Source organism: Salmo salar, chromosome ssa15 (assembly GCF_905237065.1).
Source record: "Salmo salar chromosome ssa15, Ssal_v3.1, whole genome shotgun sequence".
NCBI classification, from domain to species: domain Eukaryota; kingdom Metazoa; phylum Chordata; class Actinopteri; order Salmoniformes; family Salmonidae; genus Salmo; species Salmo salar.
In genome coordinates, this window is record NC_059456.1 from 92,285,025 (window position 1) to 92,297,813 (window position 12,789).

General features: G+C 43.3%; 1 protein-coding gene across 2 annotated transcripts in view; it reads right to left on the reverse strand.

The window, feature by feature from the left end:
* Window positions 1-11: 11 nt before the first annotated feature.
* Window positions 12-12,789, reverse strand: part of LOC106572615 (cAMP-dependent protein kinase inhibitor gamma) — a 42,098-nt gene continuing 29,320 nt past the window's right edge. The window contains exons 1-3 of one of the 2 annotated variants that reach the window (XM_014146955.2): window positions 12,570-12,676; window positions 860-1,044; window positions 12-674 (exon numbers count right to left, since the gene is read on the reverse strand). In XM_014146955.2, coding sequence (XP_014002430.1) covers window positions 592-674; window positions 860-1,013 — 237 coding nt within the window. In that variant the 5' untranslated portion in view covers window positions 1,014-1,044; window positions 12,570-12,676 and the 3' untranslated portion in view covers window positions 12-591. Of the gene's footprint in view, window positions 675-859; window positions 1,045-12,569; window positions 12,677-12,789 lie in introns of those variants that run through there. The other variant, XM_014146954.2, reaches the window with a different exon arrangement.

Sequence of the window (12,789 nt, forward strand, 5' to 3'; positions counted from 1 at the left end):
ATACCGTAACAGAAGATACATAAACATTTTATTACAGAAAAGAAATGACTATTACAAAAGGTATCAGAGAACCATTTGAAATAAATATGCTCCTACAATTATTATTGTAAAACAAAAAATGTAAAATAATAAACTGGGTCACATACACAAAAGAAATGGCAAACATGATTATAGATTCTGCGTAGCTCATTTGATGATAGTTCCATGTTAGGAACAACATGTAATTCTAAGAAAGGATCGTGTTCAGTACATCTGGAGAGACATAGATCCATGTTGGGTACATTCTCATAGTGATATGAGAACATTTAATTACCACCGTAGCCCAGCACCACCTCTAGGCAAAGATCAGATGTAGTCCTACTTGTCAACAACTGTTCTGTCAACTACATTTCCCACAATGCCAATTGATAAAGGAGAAGCATCATGCAGCTGGACCAGCAAAGCTCCATCAGAGCTACACAGTGAGAGATGTCATCATCTCTTGAGTTAGGAGAGGGGTAGGGTCTAGTCAGGCAGGACACTCAGGAGATCCTCTCTGTCTTATTCTGTCCCTTCTTCTCCGTGTCCCGCTCTCCTCTCCTGTGAGGTGGTTTAGGATGGGCCCTCGCCTCCCTGGGCCTCTTGGCTGGTCAACCCTTCACCCTCAGGGGCTGGTGATGTACCAGAGTCTCCTTCTGAAAGACATGGGAAACATGGTCCATTAAAAACAAAGCAAGTGCCCACAAGTGTCAATAGATTGGAGATGGCTTGGGAGAGAAGGCAGGAGGTAATGCTGACTAAGTGAATGAAGATGTAGAACATAGACACCTGGCTATATCTACACACACACACACACACACACACACACTCACTCACTCACCCGCCACCTTCAGGTCCAGCCCTTCCATGTCTTTGGTTAATTCACTGGTGCTAGCTGCTGCCCCCTGTCCTTGGATGTCAGGTACTGCGTTCCTGCGGCCTGTACGATCACAGTTGATGAAGTCAGAGTACGGTGTTGTTGTCTCCACATCCATTATCTGTCCATGACCAGACACCTCATTACACCTGCAGAGAGGGACAGGATAGGATTCATTTTAATGTCGCAAGGGGAAAATTCTCAGACACCCGGTACTGCTGTATACAAAATAGACACTGTACATTACACACATTTCACGTTACCCGTCACATACATAATACTTTTCATATTCCCTTATTCGGTCAGTGGCGTACTAACACAATTCAGCTTTACTTATTGCTGGTTAGGTATTAGATGGACATGGGAATGAATGTGTGCTTATACCTGTTCAGCTTACATGTGGGGACCCTACAGCGCCTGTCTGAGGGAAGGAGGGACCTGAACTGAAATCATTTTCTGCTCTTGTCTGATGGAGAGAGGGGGAGGGAGAGGGCCAGCCTTACTGAGGCCAACAAAACAAAGCTGAGCTAAACCAAGCTGGAACTGTGGAAAAAAAGGAAATATAAAAAATAAACATTTGAACCACCACAATTCTGTTCAAGTTGACACGACAGTGTGAGGGGTATGACTATCTCAATGTTGAGCCATACAAGTAGTCTGTACCATATCCAGAGCTCAGAGTTGACAGTGAAATATTGTCCTTTCTATTTCTGCAGTGGGCTAATGGCGCTAGCGTCAGAGCTAATTTGCCAACCTAATTACAAGTTATTAAAAATTATAAAAAAACGGCGCGTTGATCAGGGACTCAAACCCGCAAGCCAATCACTCACTTAACTTTGACTGTCTAAAAACTACTCACATGAACAGTGCAAGCTTACAAGACGTTCTTTATACAGGATATTTTATAGGAGTAAAAGACAAGAAGTGATCACTATGACCCCAAGTGTCTGACTGTGGTTATTAAGCCTTTCAAAAGAGCGGAGGCCGACCAGGGGAGAGAGAAAAGAAGAGAGCCTATTGAGCTCAGCTCACATGAACTACTCATTCCTCTTTGATTGGTCTTCCTCTTCTCAGCTCACATGAACTACTCATTCCTCTTTGATTGGTCTTCCTCTTCTCAGCTCACATGAACTACTCATTCCTCTTTGATTGGTCTTCCTCTTCTCAGCTCACATGAACTACTCATTCCTCCCTGATTGGTCTTCCTCTTCTCAGCTCACATGAACTACTCATTCCTCTCTGATCGGTCTTCCTCTTCTCAGCTCACATTAGCTACTCATTCCTCTCTGATCGGTCTTCCTCTTCTCAGCTCACATTAGCTACTCATTCCCAGTGGTGTAAAGTACTTAAGTAGTACTTCAAAGTATTTTTACTTAAGTAGTTTGTTGGGGTATCTGTACTTTACTATTTATATTTCTGACAACTTTTACTTCACTACATTCCTAAAGAAAATACATTTTTACTCCATACATTTTCCCTGACCCCCCAAAATACTTGTTACTTTGACAGGAAAATGGTCCAATTCACACACTGCCTCTGATCTGGCGGACTCACTAAACACAAATGCTTTGTTTGTACATTTCAGGGTGTTGTAGTGTGCCGTTGGCTATCCGTAAATAAAAAACCAAAAAAAACAAGCACTTGTGCTGTCTGGTTTACATAATAAGGAATTTGAAATTAATACTTTTACTTTTGATACTTAAGTGCTTTTTTGCAATTCCATTTACTTTTTGATACTTAAAGGATCGGACCCTTTTTTTTCAATTTTCGCCTAAAATGACACCCAAATCAAACTGCCTGTAGCTCAGGACCTGAAGCAAGGATAGCATATTCTTGATACCGTTTGAAAGGAAACACTTTGAAGTTTCTGGAAATGTGAAATTAATGTAGGAGAATATAACACATTAGATCTAGTAAAAGATAATACAAAGAGAAAAAAAACATGTTTTTTTGCTTTGTTTTTGTTCCATCTATGAAATGTAAGCGAAACGCCAATATATGACATAGGAATCTAGGCGCAATTTAGATTTTGGCAACTAGATAGCAGCAGTGTATGTGCAAAGTTTTAGACTGATTCAATGAACCATTGGATTTCTGTTCAAAATGTTGTATCAAGACTGCCCAAATGTGCCTAATTGGTTTGTTAATACATTTTCAAGTTCATAACTGTGCACTCTCCTCAAACAATAGCATAGTATTCTTTCACTGTAATTGCTACTGTAATTTGACAGTGCAATTAAGATTCACAAGAATTTAAGCTTTCTGCCCATATCAGATTTGTCTATGTCCTGGGAAATGTTCTTGTTACTTACAACTTCATGCTAATCACAATCCTGTAGAAGTTAAGTATATTTAAAACAAAATACTTTTAGACTTTTACTCAAGTAGTATTTTACTGGGTGACTTTCACTTGAGTCATTTTCTATTAAAAGTTATCTTTTACTCAAGTATAACATTTGAGTACTTTTTCCACCACTGCTCATTCCTCCCTGCTCGGTCTTCCTCTCCTCAGCTCACATGAGCTGCTCATTCCTCCCTGCTCGGTCTTCCTCTCCTCAGCTCACATGAGCTGCTCATTCCTCCCTGCTCGGTCTTCCTCTCCTCGGGCCCACAGTAAATTGGGTCATGGATCTTGCCAGGGACTACAATACTATACAGCTAGCTCGTGGTTTCAGGAGAACAGGGGGGTGGAGAAAAAAAAGCTGCTCCAAAAATAAGACAGACAATCTGTTCCTTTTAGAAGTAGGGCCTTCCTCTGGAAAAGAGATGAGGAAGACAATCTGGTAGCTGTTTAAACCAGGACAAACACGGCACTGAACCATTGTTTGAAACAGTGACACGTAGCAAAATCATTTGTATGCCAGGCTAGGAATCTGTCGGACAATTATAGGCAGCTGGACAAGTGGACATATCCTACTCCAACAATCAAACACTTCCCTCCCCCTCCAACCGTCATTAAGAATCAGGCATAGCTGGCCCCAAAGCATGGCATGGCCAACAGCATTACAAAGACTTGATTAAACATCTGAACATCAACTAGGAGCATAACCAAATCAAATTCTATTGGTCACATACAGTAAACATACTTAGCAGATGTTATTGCGGCAGTAGCGAAATGTTTGTGCTACATAATCTGATAGTCAAGGTCACATGTCGCCACAGAAAAGCCACTTGGACAAAGCCCTGAACCACAAAGAATGGAGAAAGAAAGTTGGCAGCCAAAGCTAGGCCTTCTCTCTCATGCATTGACACAGTAACCCAGGGTCGGGTGGTTCCCAAACACTTTCACTCACATCACATTCCTTCAGTACCACTCAGAGGAATGGCTTCCTCTGTACAGAATATTATCTACCGTGCCAAATGAGAAGTACCCAGGGTCAGGGTAAAGCAGGGCAGCTGTGCCAAACCAGGGCTGCTTTAGAATGAGCAATGAGCAGAAATGTGCAGATAGACAGTCCCATAGAATTACTAGAATGGCCATTCCCATTCAAGTCAATTAGGTGTACCAGTGAAATGGCCGTGGTCTGAGGGGCTAGGTCCGTTCTCCCCTCCAGGAGAGGACAGCACACCGGGAAATGTCACTCACGTGGAATTTCCCTTATTGCACCATAACTTGCACCACTGTATGCCATTAAGCTAATGCACAGCTTTACATCAGAGAGAAACATCCACTCATCTATTTCATCTGCCGACAGAAATCCTGTTTTAATGTACTTTAGACCAACATTACAAACTAGCTAATGCAGCTCTGTTTCTTGAATGGTGGTTGGTTGTTATAGTCTGCCTAGTGACAGTGTATGGGACCTTATATTACCATTCTGCGGTCTGAGGTCTTGCCCAGACATGCTGATTTTCAGCCAAGCTCCCTCTCAAACACACACATACACAGGAATGCACACACAATAACTCTGCTGTGCTCTATACTAAAGCCTCCCTCCACTGTGGAGGAACGCTGCAGCATCTTATTGAAACTATGGTGTGTGTGGTGTCCATCATCTACATACACGTGTTATTATAATGTATGGCACGAACTGCTTGAGGCGGGCCGATATATTTCATTAATTTGATTAGTTCGATTGTATGTTTTTGCGCGATATCACAAATGCCTGTATCACAGAATCAAGTTTTTGTCCTTTTTGTTTTTATGAGCATTTGTCTTTTGTCTCGTCTCGTTCGCTCCTTCCGTGCTGTGCACCTGACTTCTATTTTAGCCCTTGGCAACGCAGACCCTCGTTGACGCGCGCGAGCAGTGTGGGTGCAATAATTGAATAACAGATTTCAAAATGTATTTTGCAACGCACGCGACGCGAGCGGTGTGGTCAGCCTATAACAATAGGAATCTTTGCTCCAAAGGCGTGAAAACTGGCCACAAGCTTAGGTTCCAAATAACCGCATACAAACGCATTGGGCTTATCTTGGACAACTTTTTGCAAGAGTGAAACCTCTCGCATTCTGGAAAATTAATGCTCAGTTTGTCACGGTACCACGTATCGCTAGCAACATTTCTGTCAAATAAAGATGTTTATACTAGCTGTTTAGTCTGTTTTATAAACGTGCAGTTAGCATAAAACAATTAAGGAATTGGCAACTCGTTCTCATTCTGAGAAAAAAAGGTATGCCACTTGTTTTCAACATCTGAACAAAGTGGATAGGCTAGCATGCTGTTCAAACGGTTGAGACGGACAGAATTTTGTGTTCATAACAACTCAACTGTTATGACTTGTTAGTTGAATTCAGAGCTTGTGAAGTTATACAAAGATCCAAGTTGGCACAACTTGAAATATAAATATTAGCTGGCTACTTGCACAAGCACGTGGGCTTGTGCTTGAGAGATTGTTTATGAGACCGGTGTTCATTTTCTATGCTGCCTCCTACATTATCTAGGACCAAAAGGCTCCTTAACAGCTTCTACCCCCAAGCCATAAGACTTCTGAACAAGAGAGCCAGTTTCATCATAGCGCTTGATGGTTTTTGCGACTGCACTTGAAGAAACTTTTAAAGTTCTTGAGATTTTCCATATTGACTGACCTTCATGTCTTAAAGTAATGATGGACTGTCATTTCTCTTTGCTTATTTGAGCTGTTCTTGAGAAAATATGGAAATAGGGCTCTCTCCTGTATACCACCCCTACCTCCCAAGGGCTCCTGAGTGGCGCAGTGGTCTAAGACACTGGATCTCAGTGCTAGAGGGGTCACTGCAGTACCTGGTTTGAATCCAGGCTGCATCACATCCGGCCGTGATTGGGAGTCCCATAGGGCGGCGCACAATTGGCCCAGCGTCGTTCGGGTTAGGCCGTCATTGCAAACAAGAATTTGTTCTTAACTGGTTAAACAACACAACTGATTGGCTCAAACGTATTAAGGAAAGAAATTCCACAAATTAACAAGGCACACCTGTTAATTGAAATGCATTGTAGGTGACTACCTCATGAAGCTGGTTAAGAGTGTGCAAAGCTGTCATCAAGGCAAATGGTGGCTATTTGAAGAATCTCAAAAATAAATATATTTTGATTCGTTTAACACTTTTTTGGTTACTGCATGATTCCATATGTGTTATTTCATAGTTTTGATGTCTTCACTATTATTCTACAATGTAGAAAATAGTCAAAATAAAGAAAAACCCTTAATGAGTAGGTGTTCTAAAACTTTTGACCGGTAGTGTAGATTCAGCCTAGGTATGACATTATTGCTGACCGTTTTAAAATGCAGTGTGTTTGACCTTTAAAATTGTACAACAAAGCTTATTTAGAGAAAAAAACAAAATGTATATAAAGCTTGACTTAAAAAAAAAAAAAAAAATTGATATGACTTTTAGGCCGTATCACTCAGCCCTAACTGCAACCAGGTTTTACATCAGTTCACCACTTGCCTTTTCGGTCTATGGTTGAAGTTTGTTTACGCATAAGTTACAGTTTAAAAATCAATGGTAACTCAATATATTAGCCAATAGACTGCTTCATAAAGGAGGCTCTATGTCCTGAAAGGGCAGAGCAGGAGAGGAAACTGGACCCAGCTGCAGCTTCTAAACACTACCAAAAGGAATGTCACAGGTGTGCTTTCAGCCCAGACAAACTCCTCCTTAATCCTCTACAGGAAATCGCTACAAATCAATAAGTGACCTGTTAGTTTAGCGCCTCTAGACACTAATGTGCGTTTACAATGTCCTATGAATCTCTGAACAAGCTGTGATTCTCAGAAAAAGAGGGTGGGCTTTCATTGGCTCCATAAAGAATACATCCCTAGTGTGATAGTGGGGGGCTCACGATTGGATAAAGGGATTTGTTTACAGTAAACGAACATCGCAGATAAGACAACAGCAGGTAGCCTAGCGGTTAGAGCGTTGGGCCAGTAACTGAACGGTTGCCGGTTCGAACAGCCGAACCGACAAGGTAATTCTTTCCCCCCTATGTGCCCTTGAACAACGCACTTAACCCTAATTTGCTCCAGGGGTGCTGTACAACTATGGCTGACCCTGTACAACTATGGCTAACCCTGTAAAACCACACATTTTACTGCACCCATAAGGTGTATGTGACATAACATCTAAACTCAGGAAAAAAAAGAAAACGTCCCTTTTTCAGGACCCTGTCTTTCAAAGATAATTCGGAAAAATCCAAATAACTTCACAGATCTTCATTGTAAAGGGTTTAAACACTGTTTCCCATGCTTGTTCAATGAACCAAACAATTAATGAGCATGCACCTGTGGAACGGTCGTTAAGACACTAACAGCTTACAGACGGTAGGCAATTAAAGGTCACAGTTATGAAAACTTAGGACACTAAAGGAGGCCTTTTTACTGACTCTGAAAAACACAAAAAGAAAGATGCCCAGGGTCCCTGCTCATCTGAGTGAATGTGCCTTACACGGAACCCAAACCGGAGGCACACGTGCGCCATCGTGCATACATTTATTTTGTCCCCCTACACCAAACGCGATCACGACACGCAGGTTAAAATATCAAAACAATTTGAATATCAAAACAATTCATTTGTTCTGGGATATAAACATTGAGTTGTTATTTTACCTGAAATGCACAAGGTCCTCTACTCTGACAATTAATCCACACATAAAACGGTCAACCCAATCATTTCCTGTCATCTCTCCTCCTTCCAGGCTTTTTCATCTTTGAACTTATATGGTGATTGGCATCTAAACTTCCATAGTATTACTACACCTAATCGACCTGGCCGGGTATCCTGGAAGGATATTGACCTCATCCCGTCAGTAGAGGATGCCTGGTTATTTTTTTTAAATGCCTTCCTCACCATCTTAAATAAGCATGCCCCATTCAAGAAATTTAGAACCAGGAACAGATATAGCCCTTGGTTCTCTCCAGACCTGACTGCCCTTAACCAACACAAAAACATCCTGTGGCGTTCTGCATTAGCATCGAACAGCCCCCGTGATATGCAACTTTTCAGGGAAGTTAGAAACCAATATACACAGGCAGTTACAAAAGCCAAGGCAGAAATTTGCAGAAATTTGCTTCCTGCAACACAAACTCAAAAAAGTTCTGGGACACTGTAAAGTCCATGGAGAATAAGAGCACCTCCTCCCAGCTGCCCACTGCACTGAGGATAGGAAACTCTGTCACCACCGATAAATCCACTATAATTGAGAATTTCAATAAGCATTTTTCTACGGCTGGCCATGCTGTCCACCTGGCTACCCCTACCCCGGTCAACAGCACTGCACCCCCCACAGCAACTCACCCAAGCCTTCCCCATTTCTCCTTCTCCCAAATCCAGTCAGCTGATGTTCTGAAACAGCTGCAAAATCTGGACCCCTATAAATCAGCCGGGCTAGACAATCTGGACCCTTTCCTTCTAAAATGATCTGCCGAAATTGTTGCAACCCTTATTACTAGCCTGTTCAACCTCTCTTTCGTGTCGTCTGAGATTCCCAAAGATTGGAAAGCAGCTGCGGTCATCCCCCTCTTCAAAGGGGGGGACACTCTTGACCCAAACTGCTGCAGACCTATATCTATTCTACCCTGCCTTTCTAAGGTCTTCGAAAGCCAAGTCAACAAACAGATTACTGACCATTTCGAATCCCACCGCACCTTCTTCGCTATAAAATCTGGTTTCAGAGCTGGTCATGGGTGCACCTCAGCCACGCTCAAGGTCCTAAACGATATCTTAACCGCCATCGATAAGAAACAATACTGTGCAGCCGTATTCATTGACCTGGCCAAGGCTTTCGACTGTCAATCACCACATCCTCATCGGCAGACTCAATAGCCTTGGTTTCTCAAATGATTGCCTCGCCTGGTTCACCAACTACTTCTCTGATAGAGTTCAATGTGTCAAATCGGAGGGCCTGTTGTCCGGACCTCTGGCAGTCTCTATGGGGGTGCCACAGGGTTCAATTCTTGGGCCGACTCTTTTCTCTGTATACATCAATGATGTCGCTCTTGCTGCTGGTGAGTCTCTAATCCACCTCTACGCAGACGACACCATTCTGTATACTTCTGGCCCTTCTTTGGACACTGTGTTAACAACCCTCCAGACGAGCTTCAATGTCATACAACTCTCCTTCCGTGGCCTCCAACTGCTCTTAAATACAAGTAAAACTAAATGCATGCTCTTCAACCGATCGCTGCCTGCACCTGCCCGCCCATCCAGCATCACTACTCTGGACGGTTCTGACTTAGAATATGTGGACAACTACAAATACCTAGGTGTCTGGTTAGACTGTAAGCTCTCCTTCCAGACTCACATCAAACATCTCCAATCCAAAGTTAAATCTAGAATTGGCTTCCTATTTGGCAACAAAGCATCCTTCACTCATTCTGCCAAACATACCCTCGTAAAACTGACCATCCTACCGATCCTCGACTTCGGCGATGTCATTTACAAAATAGCCTCCAATACCCTACTCAATAAATTGGATGCAGTCTATCACAGTGCCATCCGTTTTGTCACCAAAGCCCCATATACTATCCACCACTGCGACCTGTACGCTCTCGTTGGCTGGCCCTCGGTTCATACTCGTCGCCAAACCCAATGGCTCCAGGTCATCTACAAGACCCTTCTAGGTAAAGTCCCCCCTTATCTCAGCCTGCTGGTCACCATAGCAGCACCCACCTGTAGCACGCGCTCCAGCAAGTAAATCTCACTGGTCACCCCCTAAGCCAATTCCTCCTTTGGCCGCCTCTCCTTCCAGTTCTCTGCTGCCAATGACTGGAACGAACTACAAAAATCTCTGAAACTGGAAACACTTATCTCCCTCACTAGCTTTAAGCACCAGCTGTCAGAGCAGCTCACAGATTACTGCACCTGTACATAGCCCATCTATAATTTAGCCCAAACAACTACCTCTTCCCCTACTGTATTTATTTATTTGCTCCTTTGCACCCCATTATTTCTATTTTGCACTTTCTTCCACTGCAAATCTACCATTCCAGTGTTTTACTTGCTATATTGTATTTACTTCGCCACCATGGCCTTTTTTTGCCTTTACCTCCCTTATCTCACCTCATTTGCTCACATTGTCTATAGACTTATTTTTCTACTGTATTATTGACTGTATGTTTGTTTTACTCCATGTGTAACTGTGTTGTTGTATGTGTCAAACGCATTTGCTTTATCTTGGCCAGGTCGCAATTGTAAATGAGAACTTGTTCTCAACTTGCCTATCTGGTTAAATAAAGGTGAAATAGATGGCACGTGGGTAGGAGTTATTTTTTAGCCCTTGGCAACGCAGACGCTCGTTGACGCGCGCGAGCAGTGTGGGTGCAATAATTGAATAACATAGATTGCTAAATTTATTTTGCAACGCTCGCATGTGGTCAGCCTATTAGACATGCTGCAAGGAGTCATGAGGACTGCAGATGTGGACAGGGCAATAAATTGCAATGTCCGAACTGTGAGACGCCTAAGACAGCGCTACAGATGGAGACTGGACGGACAGCTGATCGTCCTCGCAGTGACAGACCATGTGTAACAACACCTGCACAGGATCGGTACATCCGAACATCACACCTGCGGGACAGGAAGGCAACAACAACTGCCCGAGTTACACCAGGAATGCACAATCCCTCCATCAGTGCTCAGACTGCCGGCAATAGGCTGAACGGAGTGTTTGTAGACATGTTGTAAGGCAGGTCCTCACCAGACATCACCGGCAACAACGTCGCCTATGGGCACAAACCCACCGTCGCTGGACCAGACAGGGCTGGCAAAAAGTGCTCTTCACTGACGAGTCGCGGTTTTGTCTCACCAGGGATGATGGTCGGATTTGCGTTTATCGTCAAAGGAATGAGCGTTACACCGAGGCCTGTACTCTGGAGCGGGATCGATTTGGAGTTGGAGGGTCCGTCGTGGTCTGGGGCGGCGTGTCACAGCATCATCGGACTGAGCTTGCTGTCATTACATGCAATTATGGGGAAGACATCCTCCTCCCTCATGTGGTACCCTTCCTGCAGGCTCATCCTGACATGACCCTCCAGCATGACAATGCCACCAGCCATACTGCTCGTTCTGTTTGTGATTTCCTGCAAGACAGGAATGTCAGTGTTCTGCCATGGCCAGCGAAGAGTCCGGATCTCAATCCCATTGAGCACGTCTGGGACTTGTTGGATCGGAGGGTGAGGGCTAGGGCCATTACCCCCAGAAATGTCCAGGAACTTGCAGGTGCCTTGGTGGAAGAGTGGGGTAACATCTCACAGCAAGAACTGGCAAATCTGGTGCAGTCCATGAGGAGGAGATGCACTGCAGTACTTAATGCAGCTGGTGGCCACACCAGATACTGACTGTTACTTTTGACCCCCCCCTTTGTTCAGGGACACATTATTCAATTTCTGTTAGTCACATGTCTGTGGAACTTGTTCAGTTTATGTCTTAGTTGTTGAATCTTGTTATGTTCATATAAATATTTACACATGTTAAGTTTGCTGAAAATAAACGCAGTTGACAGTGAGAGGTCGTTTCTTTTTTTGCTGAGTTTATATAAAATAATGTAATAGGACCGACACACACACACACACTCACACCAATACACACACACACCAATATCATCGTCAACAAAAGCCTGTGATCAGCCAGGGAATAGAATGAATATGACTCAGCAGTGCTTTCACTGATCCATTAGGGAGAGAGGCTGGTCCAATCCCACCAGTCTTTTAAATCACTGTGTAATAAGCTCACATTATCTGTAATAACCCGCACAAATGAACACCGCCTCGATGTCTTCTAAACCCATTAAGGCTGTATCCTGCCCAATTTGGAAATTTCACTGCATTTATTGACAGAGGGGAAAGATAGTTGGATTCAGTCATGTGTAGCCTGTCTCTCATAGCAACAAGATAATCTTGCGTGACCATTCTCTCCTGCCTGGTTGCTTTGGGGATCTGTTTGATATATTTAAGCTATAGTAAAAGGCATTAAGATGTCATTATTATAGGCTAACCATGTTAGTGAGACAGTAAGAATGATCAAAACAGAAGCCCATTAGGAAGGACAATTTTAATAGCAGAATAAAATGTATTATTTTCTGAAATAGGGATGCAAAACAAAAACAGGAAACGATGAGCAACCAGCTGAGTAGAAATGGGACACTCAACTGTCCTAACATTCCTGTCCAGCCAAACAACCTTTCTAAACAAAATAGCAAACCATATGGCACATTCAAATCAGAATGTTCAGAAAGAAATATGGTAGTTCTCCATCTTACCAAAATAAATCAGCAGTGAAGAGTGTAGCTACACAAACTCCAGTTTTACAGAACCCAGAAGACTATGTGTAAAGCAGGCAGCCATCCATTGAGGCTCTCTCTGGGAAAAATAGCCAAGTATGTCTCAGCTATGGCACAGTGCCTCCCTCCACTCCGTCCCTCCTCTAAGCCTGGGCGTCAATGAAACACTGGGAGTGTCTGGGTGCTGTCTGTTCTCATG